Source organism: Tachyglossus aculeatus, chromosome 1 (assembly GCF_015852505.1).
Source record: "Tachyglossus aculeatus isolate mTacAcu1 chromosome 1, mTacAcu1.pri, whole genome shotgun sequence".
NCBI classification, from domain to species: domain Eukaryota; kingdom Metazoa; phylum Chordata; class Mammalia; order Monotremata; family Tachyglossidae; genus Tachyglossus; species Tachyglossus aculeatus.
Window position 1 is genome coordinate 100,089,869 of NC_052066.1, and position 20,610 is coordinate 100,110,478.

The 20,610-nt window shown below is 43.0% G+C and overlaps 1 protein-coding gene across 2 annotated transcripts in view; it reads right to left on the minus strand.

The window, feature by feature from the left end:
• PLSCR5 (phospholipid scramblase family member 5) overlaps positions 1 to 12,814 on the minus strand; it is a 34,241-nt gene extending 21,427 nt beyond the window's left edge. For both annotated transcript variants that reach the window (XM_038745660.1, XM_038745651.1), the window contains exons 1-3: positions 12,380 to 12,814; positions 12,052 to 12,103; positions 1,928 to 2,091 (exon numbers count right to left, since the gene is read on the minus strand). In XM_038745660.1, coding sequence (XP_038601588.1) covers positions 1,928 to 2,091; positions 12,052 to 12,064 — 177 coding nt within the window. In that variant the 5' untranslated portion in view covers positions 12,065 to 12,103; positions 12,380 to 12,814. The remainder of the gene's footprint in view (positions 1 to 1,927; positions 2,092 to 12,051; positions 12,104 to 12,379) is intronic.
• Positions 12,815 to 20,610: the final 7,796 nt, after the last annotated feature.

The following is a 20,610-nucleotide window of genomic DNA, read 5'->3' on the forward strand; positions in this document are numbered from 1 at the left end:
AGTACAAATTGGCAACATATAGAGACAGTCCCTACCCAACAGTGGGCTCACAGTCTAAAAGGGGGAGACAGAGAACAAAACCAAAGATACTAACAAAATAAAATAAATACAATAGATATGTACAAATAAATTAAATAAATAAATAGAGTAAAAAAAATATGTACAAACATATACATATATACAGGTGCTGTGGGGAAGGGAGGGAGGTAAGATGGGGGGATGGAGAGGGGGACGAGGTGTAAACCAAAACAAAAAAATGAAATTAGATTGGTTGAAAAGTGAAGAGTTGATGTTGTTACTTTCTAAGCACAATCAATGGTATTTTTGAGCACTTACTGAGTGCAGAGCATTGTATTAAGTGCTTAGCAAAGTACAGTACAACAGAGTTGGTTAGAAATGACCCCTGTCCATAGGGAGCTTGCAGTTTACAGGGGAATCCATCAGTGGTATTTATTGAGAGCTTGCCATGGTCAGAGTACCCTTGGGAAACTGCAGAATAATTGGTGGACATGATCTCTGGACCCTGCTCACAAGGAATTTACAATCCGGTGTTAAATGATAGCGTTTCATTATCATTATAATTAATGTATCATTATAATATAGCATTCAAATTTAGCTGAAGCATAAAAAAGGAGAGAAATTGTTAACCAAGTGGAAAATAAGTTTGCAGTTAGGGATTTTTCCAGGATTATTTTGGTGGAATGGAAAATGCAACTCAGAATTTTCTCTGCAACGATCACCTCTCATCAGAGAAATAAAATGTGAACACATTCCTAGATAAATTTTACTTTCACAACCATCAGGTACCTAAAGTATTTAGTATACTTAAGCTTTTAAAATATATCTTAAGTGCCCCAAATCATTTCAATTTCCTTTTAATGCCCTAACATTACTAACATTTACTCCCACAAAAAAGAAATTAGACAAAAGATCCATCAAGAAAACTTTAGAAAGAGAAACCCAGCAACAGCACAGCCTAGCGGAAATCAATCAATTGTATTTCAATCAATACCAAAGTCCTCTGACTCCCAAGGTCGGTGCGCTTTCCACTGTGCTCTTTCTAAATCAATAAATCAGTCATATTAACTGATTTGGAAAGAGCACAGGCCTGAGAGTCAGGGGACCTGGGTTTTGATCATGGCTCTGCTACTTACCTGCTGGGTGACCTTGGGCAAATCACTTAACTTCCTTGTGCCTCAGTTTCCTCATCTATAAAATGGGGATTAAATACCTGTACTTCCTCCCACTTACACTGTGAGCCCAATATGGGAAAGGGACTGTTTCTGACCTGATTAGCTAATCTCTATTCTAATGCTTAGTACAGTACTTGGTTTGAAAGCTCTCCATCATCCTGCCCCTTCTTACCTCACCTCCCTTCTCTCCTTCTACTTCCCAGCCCGTACACTCCGCTCCTCTGGTGGCTAACCTCACTGTGCCTCGTTCTCGCCTGTCCCGCCGTCGACCCCGGCCCACGATCTTCCTCTGGCCTGAAACAACCTCCCTCCTCAAATTCACCAAGCAATCACACTTCCCCCCTTCAAAGCCCTACTGAAGGCTCACCTCCTCCAAGAGGCCTTCCCAGACTAAGCCTCCCTTTTCTCAACTCCCTCTCCCCTCCATGTCACCCCAACTCACTCCCCTTGATCTACCCCCCTCTCACCGCCTCACAGCCCTTGTGTGTATATGTACACATCTATAATTCTATTTATTTATATTGATTCCTGTTTACTTGTTCTAATGTCTGTCATCTCCTAGATTGTAAACCTGGTCTGGGCAGGGATTGTCTCTATTGCTGAATTGTACTTTCCAAGTGCTTAATACAGTGTTCTGCACACAGTAAACACTCAATAAATACAACTGAATGAATGAATGGCATGTAGTAAGATCTTAAAAATACCATAATTATTATTATTATAAGGATTATTACCTGACTTAAGTGTTCTAATCCAGGAGGGAGGCTGGCAGGTGGCAGAGGAGGAGGCCGTGGTACTTGTTGTTGGGAACTGGATGTTGCAGCGGGATGACTTCGTTCAGGGTCTGTAGAGCCAGGCAGAAAACCAGCTGACCCCTGGCCTATCTGATTGTGAGAATCTACAGAAAAATTGAAATTGAACATGACTTCACAGTTGAGACATCCAGACCAGCTTTTCTCTGTTGTCTAGGACTCTGGGGTAGATTGATCATTAGTTTTTGAATGCTTACTGTGTGCAGAACGCTGTATTATATGCTTGGGACAGTACAATACACCAGTGTTGGTGGACAGGTTCGCTGTGCACAATGACCTTACAGTCTACCCACCCTCAATTCTTCTTGTCCTGGGCCGCTGCATTTCTTCTTCCAATTTTTCTGTCTGCCTTTTGCCCTTTCTCTTCATGATTCATTCAATTGTATTTATTATTAATAATAGTAATAATTTTTATGATGATGATATTTGGTAAGGGCTTACTACGTGCCAGGCACTGTTCTAAGCTTTGGGGTGGATACAAGCATACTGGATTGGACACAGTCCCTGTCCCACATGGGGCGCTCAGTCTCAATCCCCATTTTACAGATGAGGTCACTGAAGCACAGAGAAGCTAAGTGACTTGCCCAAGGTCACAGAGCAGACAAGTGAGCACTTACTATGTGCAGAGCACTGTACTAAGTGTTTGGGAGAGTATAATATAACAATAAATAAACATTCCCTGCCTACAGTGAGCTTACAGTCTAGAGGGGAAGATAGACATTAATAATAGACATTAATATCAATCAATCAATCAATCGTATTTATTGAGCACTTACTGTGTGCAGAGCACTGTACTAAGCGCTTGAGAAGTACAAGTCGGCAACACATAGAGACAGTCCCTACCCAACAGCGGGCTCACAAAATTGCAGAGATGTACATATAAATTTTGTGGGAATCTGTGCCACAGAAAGCAGGATCAGTGGGAAATGGAAGAATCTTAATTAACTGGTTTTTTTTCCTGGTTTGGAAGGGCCCAGGCCAAGGGTTGAAATTATTGGTTCATATTCATTAATTCAATCATTCATTCAATTATATTTATTGAGTGCTTACTGTGTGCAGAGAACTATACTAAGCACTTGGGAAGCACAAGTCAGCAACATATTGAGGTATGATGGTGGTTTGGTAAATTTTGGATCTCTGCCCCTAATTGCATAAATAGTCAGAAGGTGGCAGGAAATGGAATAGACATGTGGTTTCTCCTCAGGAGGGGAAGAGAGAATTTCAGGAAGCCAGAGCCCTGCTTGTGCCCATGGAGGAGATATCAAACAGGGTGTTCCTGTCCATGTCAGCTCAAGATACCCCTTGTTCTGGCATTGGGTAAAGACTGTGATTGCTGACATTAGTAGGTCCCAACAAATCATAATTATAATTGAGGCATTTGTTAGTGCATAGTCTATGCCAAACACTGTACAACGCACTAGGGTAGATGGAATAATAATAATGATGGTAGTTGTTAAGTGCTTACTGTATGTCAAGCACTGCTCTAATTGCTGTGGTAAATGCATGCTAATTCTACTGGAGTCAGGCCCTGTCCCACATGGGACTCACAGTCTCAATCCCCATTTTACAGATGAAGAAACTGAGGCACAGAGAAGTGAAATGACTTGCCCAAGGTCACATACCAGACACGTGGCAGGGTCAGGATAAGATCCTATGTCTGTGAGCCCGGTGTTGGGTAGGGACTGTTTCTGTATGTTGCCAACTCGTACTTCCCAAGTGCTTAGTACAGTGCTCTGCACACAGTAAGCGCTTAATAAATATGATTGAATGAATGAATGAATGTCCTTCTCACTCCCAGGCCAGTGCTCTATCCACAAGGATAATTCGGGGAGACACAATCTCTCTCTCACATGAGGCTCACAGTCTAAGTAGGAAGGAGAACAGGTATTGAATCCCCTTTTTACGGTAGAGGAACCAAGGCACAGAGAAGTTAAGTGACTTGCCCAAGGTTGTGCCTCAGGAAAGTGGCAGAGCTGGGATGAGAACCCAAGTCTTTCTGACTTCCAAGCCCATGTTTTTTCCAGCTGGCCACAAATCACCAAATGTTAGTTTAATTCCCATAACAACTGTAAACTGCTTTGTGGGAACATATCCTTTGGAGTTCTTGGCTGCTTGCTGATGGCTCCTGCCCAGGCTTTATCTCCTTTCTTCCCCACAAATAGCCCTCCCCTCATTCTGAGGGATTAGTCTAAATTGAAGAAAAAGTAATTCCCAGTTTCCAGTAAGACTACTTTTGCACATTAATACTATTCAGACTGATTTATCCCAAGGGACTCCCAAAGTTTTTCTCAAGCACAAATTGACAATTTCCGTGAGGAAAAATTTCACTTGGTTTTGATTTTCAAGCTCTTGGAGCCTATGAAAATATGTACAAGAGCATAAGTGGATCCTTCAAACTTCAGCCTCTCCAGCAAACTCGTTACAGCATGTTTGTGTGTGTGGGTCTGTGTGTGTGAGTATTTCCTGAGTGCTTGTGGTATGGTTACCAGTCCAGTTGAAAGTTGGACTGTCTGGATTTCAGGTGATTTTTTTTCCCCAAGCTGGTACAGATAGAACACCGATAACTTGATAACGTTGTTCTCAGCTCCCAACTGCCCTCCACCATAGATTCTGCCACTGTGATTTTCAGAGGGACCCGGGTGGGAAGACCTTAAAGGCTTTGGAGGAGGTAGGGATATCTATTCCTCCAACTCTGTTGGATTGCGGGGAGGTCACAAACATACTTCTAAAAGATGGCGAGTAAGAACGAGGGCATTATGTTCCACCCTGCACTTGGCTGATGCATGTCATCAATCATTATCATCAATATTATTTATTGAGCACTTACTATGTGCAGAGTACTGTACTAAGAATTTGGGAGAGTACAGTACAACTGAGTTAGCAGACACATTCCCTGCCCACAGTGAGCATCATCTTCATATCCAATGTCTGTGAGGACACTCGGAGCCCACCCTAGTTATCAAGAAAAGGGGTTGGAGTGGTTTAGTCCCAATCAATCGATCAGTGTTTCTTTTAATGGTATTTAAGTGCTTATTATGTGCTAGACACTGTACCGGGGTAGATACAAGTTAATCAGGTTAGATCCAATCCATGTCCCACATGGGGCTCACAGTTTTAATCCCCTCTTTGCAGATGAGGTAACTGAGACACAGAGAAGTTAAGTGGCTTGCCTAAAGTACACAGATGATAAGTGGCAGAGCTAGGATTAGAACCCAGGTCCTTCTGACTTCAAGGCCGGTTACTGTGTGCAGAACACTGTACTGAGTGCAGAGCTCTTGGGAGAGTGCAAACAATACAGTTCCAGGACATTGAACTATTATAATAATAATGATGACATTTGTTAAGCGCTTACTATGTGCAAAGCACTGTTCTAAGCGCTAGGGGGGTACAAAGTGGCCCAGAACCCTTCCACAACTGACCACGCATGGTAAAATAGGTATTTGAATATCCATTGCCCCTCCCGTCTCACCTCCCTGACCGCCATTCTTCAACTGTTCACTTTCCAATAGCTTCTTCCCCACTGCTTTCAAAGTGCTCATGTCCCCATCCTAAAAAGAATCCTCCCTTGACCCCATAGCTCGCTCCAGTTATCACCTCATCTCCCTCCTATTGTTCCTCTCAAAACTCCTAGAGTGAGGTGCATACATCCACTTCCTGCTTTTCTCCGATTCTCTCCTTGACCTCCTCCAATCTGGTTTTGACCCCCTTGACCCCCCAAAACTGCCCTCTCAACCGGCATCGGTGCTCTCCTTTCCAAAGCCAGTGACCTACACTCCCTGCTAATCCTCATCCTCTCAGCTGCCTTCAACATTGTGGTTCACCCGCTTCTGGAAACATTATCCCATCTTGGCTTTGCTGACACTGTCCTCTCCTGTCTCTCTGACTGCTCCTGTTCGGTCTCTTAATAATAATAATAACAATAATAATAATAATGGTATTTGTTAAGCACTTAACTATATGCCGGGCACAGTACTGGGTGCTGGGGTGGATACGAGCAGATCAGGTTGGACACAGTCCCTGTCCCACGTGGGGCTCATGGTCTCCATCCCATTTTGCAGATGAGGTAGCTGGGGCCCAGAGAAGTGAAGTGACTTGCCCGAGATCACACAGCGGACAAATGGCAGAGCCAGGATTGGAACCCATGACCTTCTGATTCCCAGGCCCGTGCTCTATCTACTACACAATACTGCATCTCTTTTGTGGGTTCCTCCTCTGCATCCCACAGACTAACTCTGGGTGTGCCTCAAGGTTCAGTTCTTGGTCCCCTTCTATTCTCCCTCTACACCCGCTCCCTTGGAGAGCTCATTCTCTCCCATGGCTTTAACTACCAACTCTACATGAATGATTCCCAAATCTACCACCCAGCCTTGACCTCGCCCCTTCTCTGCAGTCACACCTTTCCTCCTGCCTTCAGGACATTCCTACTCAGATGTCCTTATACATATTTACTATTCTATTTATTTTATTTTGTTAGTATGTTTTATTTTGTTGTCTGTCTCCCCCTTCTAGACTGTGAGCCTGCTGTTTGGTAGGGACTGTCTCTATATGTTGCCAACTTGTACTTCCCAAGCGTTCAGTACAGTGCTCTGCGCACAGTAAGTGCTCAATAAATACTATTGAATGAAAGAGGTTTCCCAGGGCTAGGTAGAGGGGACTTCTGACTGTACTGGTTTGTGCTGATATCCTGTATGTGAAGTGCCTAAGATACCCAGGGCTGTATCAGTTTCTGCTGGTTGAGGGCAACCCAGGTCAGTCTCGTCATCCCAGGGAGGGTGGCACCACTGATGGCTCTCAGGAATACCAGACAGGGAGAGGCATACAATGTTCATTCATTCAGTCATATTTATTGAGTGTTTACTGTGTGCAAAGCACTGTACTAAGCACTTGGAAAGTACATTCAGCAATAGAGAAAATACCTGCCCACAGCAGGCAATGTCTCATGTTTGAGGCTGGGACGGGAACATCGTAAGTGTCATTTTGCAGAAGTAGACACACCCAAACCTACAGTGTGTTTCTGGGAGGCCCGCTGCGACCACCCCTCCACATCTCCCAGAACTTTCGCACTTTTCTCTCAGGCTTCTGTGACTATGGACACTGTAAGGAATTCAATCAATCAATCGTACTTATTGAGTGCTTACAGTGATATAACATAGTTGGTTGACATGCTCACTGCCCACAACAAGCTTACAGTCTAGAATACTGAAGAGTGGGTGCTTAAAATAAAAACAACATAAAAGCATTCAGGGTTGTATTCATTTTGTAGAATAATGACAGGAGTGGTATTCCTGTCTGGTAGAAAAGCAGCATGGGTCAGTGGAAAGAGCACGGTCTTGGGAGTCAGAGATCATGGGTTTTAAACCCGGCTCTGCCACTAATCAGCTGTGTGACTTTGGACAAGTCACTTAACTTCTCTGTGCCTCAGTTACCTCATCTGTAAAATGGAGATTAAGATTGTAAACCCCACATGGGACAACCTGATCCCCTCAGCGCTTAGAACAGTGCTTTGCACATAGTAAGCACTTAACAAATACCATTATTATTATTATTTGTTGGTGCTTCCTCTGTATTAAGCATTCTGCTAAAGCATTAGGGTACATGCAAGATAATCAGGTCCCACTGGAGGGTCACAGTCTAGGAAGGAGAACTGGCATTGAATCCCCATTTTTCAGCTGAGGGAACTGAGACACAGCGAAGTTAAGTGATTTGCCTAAGGTCACACAGCAGACAAGCGGCAGGGCCAGGATTAAAACCCAGGTCCTCTGACTCCCAGGGTCGTGCTCTTTTACTAAGCCACCCTATTTCTCTATTTTCAGAACAGCTGAAAATCTGACAGTCTGCGATAATACCAGATGACTGAATGATCTTACCTGTGTGATATGGGGGTATAAGGCCAGATAAAAGGGGCATCATGTATGTGTGAGAGGAAAGTATTTCTAGGACTGCTCTTGACTCACTAACAAGTATGTCCAAGGGAAATGTAAGAAAAGTTAAATCAGTACAGAAAGTTTAAAATCTCTCTACAAGAAAGTTATAGCTATTAAATTTGTCATCTCAAAAAGCAAGCTCTCCACCATTTGCATTAGCAGTCTATCTTATCCCGTCTCTGCCACTTATCTGTTATGTCACCTTGGGCAAGTCACTTTACTTCTCGGGGGCTTCAGTTCCCTCATCTGTAAAATGGAGATTGAAACTGTGAAGCCCACGTGGGACAGGGACTGTGTTCAGCCAGATTTTCTGGTAACTACCCCAGCATTTAGTACAGTGCCTGGCACATGGTAAGCACTTATCAAATGCCATCATTAATATTATTATCTTGTCATTCCTTTCTGTTTGACGTCTGTCTGGAAAGAAAATTATTTATTGCCCCTAAAGGCTAATACAACAATCATCGCACCTCTACCTCCAACACCAAAACTCTGGAGGCACTAGGGAAGATCATCTTGAACTGCCCTCTATTTTAGAATAGGAGAGGTTTCCCCAGATTTTATCAGACTGAAGTGCTACAGCATTTCAGAGTGTTCACAGAACAAGTGTCGGTTTCTGAATGGGACTTTTCCTCTGAGTTTGCAGCCCTGAATCAAATCCTTAACAGCATTTTAACCACATTGTTTTTGAGGGGTGAGAGTCTTCTTATTTTAATCTTAATCTTTCTTTTCCAGTCACAAGCTCCTTCAGAGACTAGGACCACCAGAAGAGGAAGCTCCTTTGAATTTCCACCTGACTTTGAATTTCTATCTGCTCTTTTAAAAATGTATAACTAATTTATAAATATTTTATACCCTCTGCAGCATTTTCCTTTAGAGGCTATGACTATAGTTTTAACTCTGGTTTCAAGAACTGATGAAGGCGTTTTGGACCAGATTATATTGTCAATTTGAAAAGCAAAGCAAAGGACCTCATCACTTTTTACTTTTTTTTTTTCTTCCTGATGTAAGATAAAAAAAAACTGAATCATAAATGGGTAAAATATTCATGATAAGGGACTTGATTCCCATTTTGTGCCTTCCTTTCAATTTTGTTTGGTCTTTCCCCACTAGTAACATGAGACATTCGAAACCTATAAGTGTTTGAAAATGATTTGATAAAGGAAATGCTCCTTTTGCTTTATTGTTTATGGGCCCAAGCAGGGACATTTAGAAAAAAAGAAAATCAGCAAGGGAGATCTTTTAAAATGGGCTCCATAAAAGTAGCTGTTATGTCTAGAATAAATGATTGGCCTACTTCAACTTAATTATCTAACTCTTCATGTTGAAATACTGCAAGATCGCATTGAATACTGTCCTCTAGACTATAAGCTCCATGTGGGCAGAGAATGTGTCTACCAGCTGCACCAATATTGTACTCCCCCAAGCTCTTAGTGCAGTGCTCTGCACACAGTAAGTGCTCAATAAATATCAATCAATGGTATTTATAAATAAATATGATTGAATAGAACAGTTCTTATCTCTGTGGAATAGAAAATTATTGAAATCTTACAACTTCAATAGGAATTATGAGCACTAGTACAACGTGGTACTTGCAAAAATATGCTGGAGCATGGTCTAGTGGTAGCCAGAGGACTTTGCTCTAGACTGCAAGCTCCATGTGGGCAGGAAACATGTCTACCACTTCTGTTGCATTGTACTCTTCCAGGTGCTTAGTACAGCGCTATGCACACAGTTATGCACGATAAATAGAATTGATTGATTTATTGATTGGTTCCAATCCCAGCTCTGCCCCTTGCCTGCTATGTGACCTTAGGAAAATCACCTAACCACCATGCCTCAGTTTCCTCATCTGGGAAACATGAATTCAATACCTAGTTATCTTGTATCTACTCTAGCACATAGTACAGTGCTTGGCACATAGCAAATGCTTAACAAATACTATTCTTGTTGTTGTTATTGTTACATCATCAGGAAACACCTAAATACTTAAAGAAGCAGTGTGTCTCAGTGGAAAGAGCATGGGCTTTGGAGTCAGAGGTCATGGGTTTAAATCCCGGCTCCGCCAGTTGTCAGCTGTGTGACTTTGGGCAAGTCACTTAAGAAGAAGAAGAATGTTGGTATTTGTTAAGCGCTTACTATGTGCAAAGCACTGTTCTAAGCACTGGGGGGAACACAAGGTGATCAGGTTGTCCCACGGGGGGCTCACAGTCTTCATCCCCATTTTACAGATGAGGGAACTGAGGCACAGAGAAGTGAAGTGACTTGCCCAAGGTCACACAGCAGACATGTGGGGGAGGTGGGATTCGAACCCATGACCTCTGACTCCCAAGCCCGCGCTCTTTCCACTGAGCCACACTGCTTAACTTCTCTGGGCCTCAGTTACCTCATCTGTAAAATGGGGATGAAGACTGTGAGCCCCCCGTGGGACAACCTGATCATCTTGTAACCTCCCCAGTGCTTAGAACAGTGCTTTGCACATAGTAAGCGCTTAATAAATGCCATTATTATTATTACTATTATTATTATTATTATCTCCACAGTGTTTCAGGGCCTATACTAATATTTTCAGTATGGAGAGTGCTTTCATTTTCACATTGCTTCTTTCGTTTTAACTAAATAATAACTCTGTGTGGTAGATAGAGGCAGGAATTAGAATCCTCAGAGAGGTAAAGTGACTTAATTCAGTCACTGAGGCACTTAAGGGCTGGGTCTAGGCTAGAAATAGATTCCCAGATTGAGGAATATACCTTGCCTCCCCTAACTCTGAAAAGCAGCATGGTATAGTGGATAGAGCATGGGCCTGGGAGTGAGAAGGTCATGGAGTCTAATCCCGGGTCCGCAACTTGTCTGTTGTGTGACCTCGGGCAAATCACTTCACTTCTCTGTGCCTCATTTCCCTCATCTATACAGTGGGGATTCAGATTGTGAGCCCATTGTAGGGTAGGGACTGTGTCCAACCAGATTAGCTTGTATAACAATAATAATAATAATGGAATTTATTGAGTGCTTATTATGTGCAAAGCACTGTTCTAAGAACTGGGAAGGTTACAAGGTGATAAGGTTGTCCCACAGGGGGCTCATAGTCCTAATCCCCATTTTACAGATGAGGTAACTGAGGCCCAGAGAAGTTAAGTGACTTGCCCAAAGTCACACAGCTGACAAGTGGCAGAGCTGGGATTTGAACCCATGACCTCTGACTCCAAAGCCCATACTCTTTCCACTGAGCCACGCTGCTTCTCTATCTCAGCACTTAGTGCCTGGCACAATGTAAATGCTTAACAAATCCTTCTAGACTGTGAGCCCACTGTTGAGTAGGGACCATCTCTATATGTTGCCAACTTGTCCTTCCCAAGCGCTTAGTACAGTGCTCTGCACACAGTAAGCACTCAATAAATATGATTGATTAACAAATACCACAAAATATAGTTAAGAAATATTAACAACTGACAAAATGAAAATTGCATAGACCTCTTTGGTCTGCCCACATCCAGAAAATGTATCCTAAAATTAATGTGAAAAACTATTCACAACATACCTTGGAAGGCATTTACCTGTTTAGGAAATGAAAATGTACTTGTTATTAATTCATGGCATGAGCTACCTCAGTTTTAAAGATGATCAATTCACTTCTAACTGGTTGCTCAAAGGACCATGAAACACAAAACCAAAGAAGAAACAATTTTTCTCATACGCTGGAAGGCACTGAAAATTACCTTTTATCTTTTATCCAACACCTGGAAGGACTGGATACACATTCCTGCAACCCTGGCATTTCTTCCTGACCTTTCTCTGCACGTCATTTCAAACACTGTCATCCTAAATGTCATTAAGTGGCATTTCTTAGAAACATACTTTTATAAAGTGTCTGCTTCTAACAGCATGAAACCTTTATCTCTACGTTCGTTACGAACATTTGCATTTTATTAGATAAGATTTTTTATGCTGCGGCCTCTGGAGAATCTGAAATTTTCAAAAACATTCAAAAGGCAAAACCAATTCTGGATGAAAGCAGATCAAAGAGCCTTGTTTCCCAGTAGTTCTATGTTTATTTTATGACGCTTCAGTTTTCAAAATTCGGAATTTAAAGAGAAGTCATTGGCAGGCTCCACAGATCCTTACCTGGAGAAGCCATGAAGATGTCTGTGTCACCTCTTCAAAGGCAGCCTGCTTTCTAGTCGCAGCGAGGAGAAAAAACACAGCATGTATCAACTTCAGAAGGTTTCTGCCTACCTCATGTTAGCTTACAAATATCTGCCTCAATGCCAGTGTTTCGCTCCTGTTAGGTACACTGTGCTTTGAGGATGGGCAACAGGGGGAGATGAGGCTACCAGAGGAGATAAACGATACTCCGCTGCACAGTGACTCTGTGGCTAGGGAATCGTTCATAGCTAATGTAAACAAGACGAGGGAAGAGTCCACAGTACTTACGGCAGAGACTCCAACTCACCTCAACTGCCCCTCAGGGAGATCTTGGCTTTCACAGCTCCATTCCAAGATCAGAAACGTGCTATGTCCGTAATTTCTGCGGTTTCCGGATAGCTCCCTCAGGACGGCGTACTGAAACAGAGGATGCGATTGCCAGTGCTGAAGCAGCATTTCTTGAAGTTATAAATTGAACAGTGCATTTCCCTTGCTTTCTTTCTAGCCTCCCTCTGCCAGAACCGAGGATGTTATTGCTACATCGAGGGACATATCGTAAAATGGCTTTGGCTACTTAGTGCCTTATTCAACGTGTGGCTTGCTTAAAATGCATATTGTCCTTCAGACTAAGGTCCCTGCCAATCAAAATGGAAGGCTAATTATTAACCGTGTCACACACGGAGAGGAGAGGACACTGGCCAGGACTAGCCAGCTCACATTTCTAGGTTAGTGGCTAAGTCACCATGGAGATGATATCCTCTGCATTTCCAGGACCAGCAGGCAAAATTCACAACTGCTGCAGTGTGGGACTCGCTGCAGTTACAGCAAAATTGGATTCAGAAAGAAATTGACTTTGCACTTTATCAGTGTTTTGCTCAAGCTGCTATTGTCAGAAAAAAAGGATTTTGAAGCCAGCATGGTAGATATGAAAGAGTAAAAACATCTCCTGAAAAATGAAGCTTTAAAACATTAAAAGGAAAATTAGTGATTGAACAAGAGTTGGCTGAAGGTTTTTGTTTCTTTTAATGTAAAGGCTGAAAGCACCTATATAGGAAGTTTCCTATATCTTGACCTATCCAGATAGTCTAAATTTAAACTGAATTCCTTGGGATTTTGCAATCTGTCACTCCTTTCCCCCTCAAGAATAAAACTGAGAGAAGATCCCAACCTCACAGGGAACAGATTCTCAATATTGTAGTAAGTTGTATTGTATTGTAGTATTATAGTAAGTAAATGATAGATGCTAAGTCCTGGGCTAAGCACTGTTGTAGATAAGATGATAATAATAATGGTGATACTAGTTAAGCACTTACTACTTGCCAGGCACTGTAGTAAGCACTGGAGTAGAGACTTTGAGCCTGTTTCTAGACTGTGAGTCTGTTGTTGGGTAGGGATTTTCTCTGTTGGCAAATTGTACTTTCCAAGTGCTTAATACAGTGCTCAGTACAAAAATAAGTGCTCAATAAATACGATTGAATGAATAATTGGGTTGGACACTTTCCCTGTCCCATACAGTGCTCACAGTCTTAATCCCCATTTTGGAGATAAGGTAACTGAGGCATAGAGAAGCGAAGTGACTTGACCAAAGTCACGAAGCAGACAAGCGGATAGAACAGCACCATTTTTTTTAACAGTATCCAGAGCTCAAGTTGGTGGATCATGTCAAATTATTTTGTGAACATCACGAAAACAGTTTTGAGGTTTTGGTATTGCTCCCCCTGCTATTTCCTTGTGTGTCATAGTACACACATCATTCCTGAAGTGCCGGATTTTGATCTGAAGCCATGTTGCTATTCAGATAGTATTTAGTGGACTAATTCTTCAATAATCTGTCCAGAACGATTCTAGCTAGAAACTTGAGAGCAGCGGGAAGCAGTGAGATACTTAGTTTCCACTATCAGTTCCCTTCCTTTCCTTCTTAAAAAATCTTTTGAATCTGCTGGCATCTCTTTGGTGTTCTATGTGTTGAGGAAGAACACGTTGTCTATGTTTGTCTATGATGAAGGAGGTTCCGTCTCAATTTGCTGAATTGTACTTTCGAAGCACATAGTACAGTGCTCTGCACACAGGTAATGCTCAATAAATATGATTGAATGAATGATTAGAACCCAGGTCCTCCTTCTCCCAGGCCCATACTCTACCCACTTGGCACACTGCTTCTCGTGCCCAGGACACACACCCAGTCCCTAGACTCTGTCTCACGGGGTGGTTAAAAATGTGAGTATCTGGAAATGACCCACTGTAACTAAGGATTTTTGTACCTCAAAGCCCAATTCTCTGCTGGCCTGCGTTCCCGGAGAACAGCCTGCACCCTCTGTGATGCTCTTGGTCAAACTCTTCTGCAGACCAAGATGGGGCAAACCACCACGGCCCCAGTGGTCTCTCTAGGGGAAGAAAAGTTTCTCTAACAGACCTGCCCCTAAACTGGTAATAAACTTTTCATTTCAAAAATAAATGAATCTAGTCAAATAAAATTGCAAAAGTAAATAGCTTAAAAAAGGAGAGAGAAGCAGGATGGCCTGATGGGTAGAGCATGGGCCTCGGAGTCAGAAGGACCTGGGTTCTAATTCTGACTCTGTCATTTGTCTCCTGTGTGACCTTGGGCAAGTCATTCAACATCTCTAGGCCTCAGTTACCTCATCTGTAAAATAGGGAAAGGACTGTAAGCCCCACATCATCATCATCATCATCATCATCATCATCATCATAATAGCAGCATTTATTAAGCACTTACTATGTGCAAAGCAATGTTCTAAGTGCTGGGGAGGTTACAAGGTGATCAGGTTGTCCCACGGGGGGCTCACAGTCTTTATCCTCATTTTACAGTTGAGGTCACTGAGGCCCAGAGAAGTTAAGTGACTTGCCCAAAGTCACACAGCTGACAACTGGTGGAGCCGGGATTTGAACCCATGACCTCTGACTCCAAAGCCCATGCTCCTTCCATTGAGCCATGCTGCTTCTCTAAATGGGACATGGATTGTGTCCAACTTGACTAGCTTGTATCTACCTCAGTCTCTAGTTCAGTTCCTGTCACATAATAATAATAATAATGGCATTTATTAAGCGCTTATCATGTGCAATGCACTGTTCTAAGCACTGGGGAGGTTACAAGATGATCAGGTTGTTCCACGGGGGGCTCACAGTCTTAATCCCCATTTTACAGATGAGGTAACTGAGGCACAGAGAAGTGACTTGCCCAAAGTCACACAGCTGACAATTGGTGGAGCTGGGATTTGAACCTTTGACCTCTGACTCCAAAGCCTGAACTCTTTCCACTGAGCCACACTGTTTCTCTATAGAAGCATAGTAAGTGCCTAAAAAATACCAGAAAATTAAAAATTAAATTACAAACGCAGTTCATAGCATTGCATTCATAGTCTATGTAGTAATCAATGGTAGGCTGGTTTCTGACCCTTGAGGACCAAGGGTCCTCAGTACCCATCTATGTATTCTTGCCTAGCTTTTAGTACAGTGGTCTGCATATGCTATTGATATTACTACTACCCCCTCAGGCAGGGAAGATGGGAGGGGGGCGGTTTCTGAAATGTCTCATCTATTAATTGGTGGAAATGTTTAGAACCTCAGGTATCTGCTTAGCATTCTCCATTGACTGAAGCTTTCATGGAGAAGGGGCATTACATAGTGGATACAGCTCGGGCCTGGGAAAAGAAGGTCCTGGGTTCTAATCCTGTTCCATCACTCGTCTGCTGTGGGACCCTGGGGAAGTCACTTTACTTCTCTGTGTTTCAGTTACCTTATCTGTAAAATGGGGATTGAGACTGTGAGGCCCACATGGGACAGGGATTGTATTCAGCCCCATTATTTTGTATCCACCCCAGCATTTAGTACAGTGCCTGGCACATAGTAAGCACTTAATAAATACCACAGGTATTGTTATCAGTGTTATTATTATTAGTATTATTAATAAAGGTGAGCAGAGCACAGGGGCCAATGTGTCAATGTCTGGACCATGTGACTGCTCCTAAGCTCCTGTTGCTGGCCCTTGCAGTGGCAACTCCCTGAGAAGCTCCTCTCCAAGAAGAGTCGGACTTTGAGGGCCCACTGTCCCGGACATGAGTCCAACTGGCATAACAGTAGGGCCAGCCCCCAGCGAGGCACCATATGTACAATGGTGTTAGCAGAGTGAAGTATCAATCAATCAATCAATCGTATTTATTCAGCACTTACTGTGTGCAGAGCACTGTACTAAGCGCTTGGGAAGTACAAGTTGGCAACATATAGAGGCAGTCCCTACCCAACAGTGGGCTCACAGTCTAAAAGGGGGAGACAGAGAACAAAGCCAAACATACTAACAAAATAAAATAAATAAAATAGATATGTACAAGTAAAATACATAAATAGAGTAATAAATATGTACAAACATATATACATATATACAGGTGCTGTGGGGAAGGGAAGGAGGTAAGATGAGGGGGATGGAGAGGGGGATGAGGGAGTATGCAGTCTGGGTTGGAGTGGGAAAAGAATGAGGAGAAAAAATGGGGAGAGAGATTTGATTGAATGGATTCCTCTTGGGTATCATCATCAATCATATTTATTGAGCGCTTACTGTGTGCAGAGCACTGTACTAAGCGCTTGGGAAGTACAAGGTGGCAACATATAGAGACAGTCCCTACCCAACAGTGGGCTCACAGTCTAAAATGAACCCTGGCAAGACTCTATCTCTGCCACTTGCCTGCTGGTTGACCTTGGGCAAGTCATTTAACTTCTCTGTGCCTCGATTTCCTCATTTGAAAAAAAAAAGAAAATGGGGGATTCAATACCTGTTCTCCCTCCTACTTAGACTGGAAGCCGCATCTGGGATAGGGACTGTATCTTAGCTGAGTATCTTGTACCTCCCCCAAGTGCTTATAAATGCAGGTAAATCGTGAGCTTTGGATTTAATAAAAGCACTTAAATACCACTATTTTATTATCATTAATATGTCGATGATATAGTGGTATTTAAAAATAATATAGAGTCAATCATATTTATTGAGTGCTTACCATGTGCAGAGTACTGTACTAGTGTACTACTCCAGAGTACTGGAGAAGCAGTGTGGCTCAGTGGAAAGAACCCGGGCTTTGGAGTCAGAGGTCATGGGTTCCAATCCCAGCTCTGCCAGTTGTCAGCTGTGTGACTTTGGGCAAGTCACTTAACTTCTCTGGGCCTCAGTTCCCTCATCTATAAAATGGGGATGAAGACTGTGAGCCCCACGTGGGACAACCTGATTCCCTTGTATCTACCCCACCACTTAGAACAATGCTTTGCACATAGTAAGTGCTTAACAAATACCAACATTATTATTATTATTAAAAATGGGGATTAAAACTGTGAGCCTCCCGTGGCACAACCTGATCACCTTGTAACCTCCCTGGCACTTAGAACGGTGATTTGTACATAGTAAAGTGCTTAATAAATGTAATTATGATTATTATTACTATTACTAAGCTCTTGGGAGAGTACAGCACAACAATATAATGGACACGTTCTCAGGCCACAGTGAGCTTACAGTCTAGAGGACATCTTCAGGGGTGAGCCCAAGCTGTAGGGGGCAAAGCCAATACTGGCAACAAGTCAATTCATAGTTTTCTGGTGAAGCTGCATCCTGAAACACACAAGTTCACTTTGAGAAAGGAGGTGAACTAATTCACTCCCGTGGCTTCAACTATCATCTCTACGCTGATGACACCCAAATCTACGTCTCTGCCCCTGCTCTCTCTCCCTCCCTCCAGGCTCGTATCTCTTCCTACCTTCAGGGCATCTCCATCTGGATGTCTGCCCGCCATCTAAAACTCAATATGTTCAAGACTGAACTCCTGATCTTCCCTCCCAAACCCTGCCCTCTCCCTGACTTTCCTGTCACTGTGGACGGCACTACCATCCTCCCGTCTCACAAGCTCGCAACCTTGGTGTCATCCTCAACTCCGCTCTCTCATTCACTCTGCACATCCAATCCATCACCAAAACCTGCTAGTCTCACCTCCACAACATCGCCAATATCTGCCCTTTCATCTCCATCCAAACCGCTACCTTGCTGGTTCAATCTCTCATCCTATCCCGACTGGATTACTGCTTCAGCCTCCTCTCTGATCTCCCATCCTCCTGTCTCTCCCCACTTCAGTCTATACTTCACTCTGCTGCCCGGATCATCTTTGTGCAGTAACAGGGCATGTTACTCCCCTCCTCAAAAATCTCCAGTGGGTGCTTGTCAACCGATGAATCAAGCAAAAACTCCTCACTCTCGGCTTCAAGGCTGTCCATCACCTCGCCCCCTCCTACCTCACCTCCCTTCTCTCTTTCTACAGCCCAGCCCGCACCCTTCATTCCTCTGCCGCTAACCTCCTCACTGTACCTCGTTCTCGCCTGTCCCACCATCGACCCCTGGCCCACATCCTTCTCCTGGCCTGGAATGCCCTCCCTCCACACATCCGCCAAACTAGCTGTCTTCCTCCCTTCAAAGCCCTACCGAGAGCTCACCTCCTCCAGGAGGCCTTCCCAGGCTGAACCCCCTTTTTCCTCTCCCCCTTCCCATCCCCCCACCCTACCTCCTTCCCCTCCCCACAGCACTTGTATATATTTGTACAGATTTATTACTCTATTTATTTTACTTGTACATATTTTCTATTCTATTTACTTTGTTAATGATGTACATATAGCTTTAATTCTACTTGTTCCAACGATTTTGACATCTGTCTACACATTTTGTGTTGTCTTTCTCTGTCTTGCTGACTGTGAGCCCATTGTTGGGTAGGGACCGTCTCTATATGTTGCTGACTTGTACTTTCCAAGTGCTTAGTACAGTGCTCTGCACACAGTAAGCGCTCAATAAATATGATTGAAAGAACAAATCAGGCCTGAAGCCGCTGTGAAATGGCCTAAGGATGGAGCTCAACACTGTGCCTGCCAGCCTATTTTCAGATTATAAACTCATTATGGGCAGGGAACATGTCTACTAACTCTGTTATATTCATTCATTCATTCATTCATTCACTCAATCGTATTTATTGAGTGCTTACTGTGTGCAGAGCACTGTACTAAGCACTTGGAAAATACAATTTGGCAACAGTTAGAGTCAATCCCTATCCAACAACGGGCTCATAGTCTAGAAGGGGGAGATAGACAACAAAACATAACAAGAAGACAGGCATCAGAAGTATCAAAATAGATAAATAGAATTATAGATATATATATATACACATCAATAAAATAGAGTAATAAATATGTTGCAAATATACACAAGTGCTGTGGGGTGGAGAAGGGGGGTAGAGCAGAGATAGGGAGTAGGGGTGACGGAGAAGGGGGAAGGAGCAAAGGAAAAGGGGGGCTCAGTCTGGGAAGGCCTCCTGGAGGAAGTGAACTCTCAGTAGGGCTTTGAAGAGGGGAAGAGAGCTAGTTTGGTAGATGTTGTATTCTGTCGAGTGCTTAGGACAACGCCCTGCACACAGTAAGCACTCAATAAAAACTAACGATTGATATGTAGTACACCTAGACAAAGCTGTCTACAGAATAAAATTTTGTCATGTTTCTTGGGTGCCCTAGAAAAGCATCTGTGGCTAGTGCTTTTCTTTCAGCAGCTTCCCCACATATAAACCATGAAGCTTGTGAATGCAGCTTCAAAGTTGATGAACCTCCTATTTCTTAGCAGGGTTCAGATCAGGGATCAGGTATCAATAAAGATTCTAGAGCCACAAATCCCAGCTGGGTGATGGGCTACTAGGTTTGACCAAGGGCTTAGAGCTGCTGCATCTTAAGATAAGAGAAGTTTCAGGGAACAGTGGTGGAGGGTGGATTGATTTGTCACTTCTTGCTCAACCTCCTCCTAACCTGTGCAAAGGAAATGATTGTAGTGATGGCAATTTGAGTAGCATCACCTGCAGTTTCTGATCCTGAGTATGATATAAAATTAAGCAGCCAGGGGTGCAACGCAAGGCATAATGCACCTGTGAATTTTTCATATAGAACAAATTTTTGCTGTCTACATATACATTTGTCCAGTCCACCAGTCTCAGCCAAAAGGCGATAAGTATGCTACAGTATGTACAGTGCTCTGCACACAGTAAGTGCTCAATAAATACAATTGAATGAATGAATGCTAATAGTAGGACTCTCCTTCCTTACCCATTCTTTCAATTTTTCTCTAGGGCAGAAACTCAGCTGATTTTGCTCTGATCCGTACACCAACACTTTCCTATATCTGTTACCAGACCTCTCACTGATCCAAGAATTCTCACACAGGAGACAACATTTTTGGCCTTATGGTTATGTTGCTCACAGCCCTGAATAATATTAGTATTAGTATTTTCAACAGGAGGAGGAGGAGGAGGAAGATGAGTAATAATGATGATAATAATAGCATTTACTGAGCGCCTATTGGATGCAATGCACATTACTAAATGACTAAACTCTAGACTGTAAGCTCGTTGTGGTCAAATAATGTGTCTATTTTTGTATTGTACTCTCCCAAGTGCTTAGTACAGTGCTCTGCACAAAGTTAGTGCTCAATAAATGCGATTGAACAAATGAATGATTGTGAAG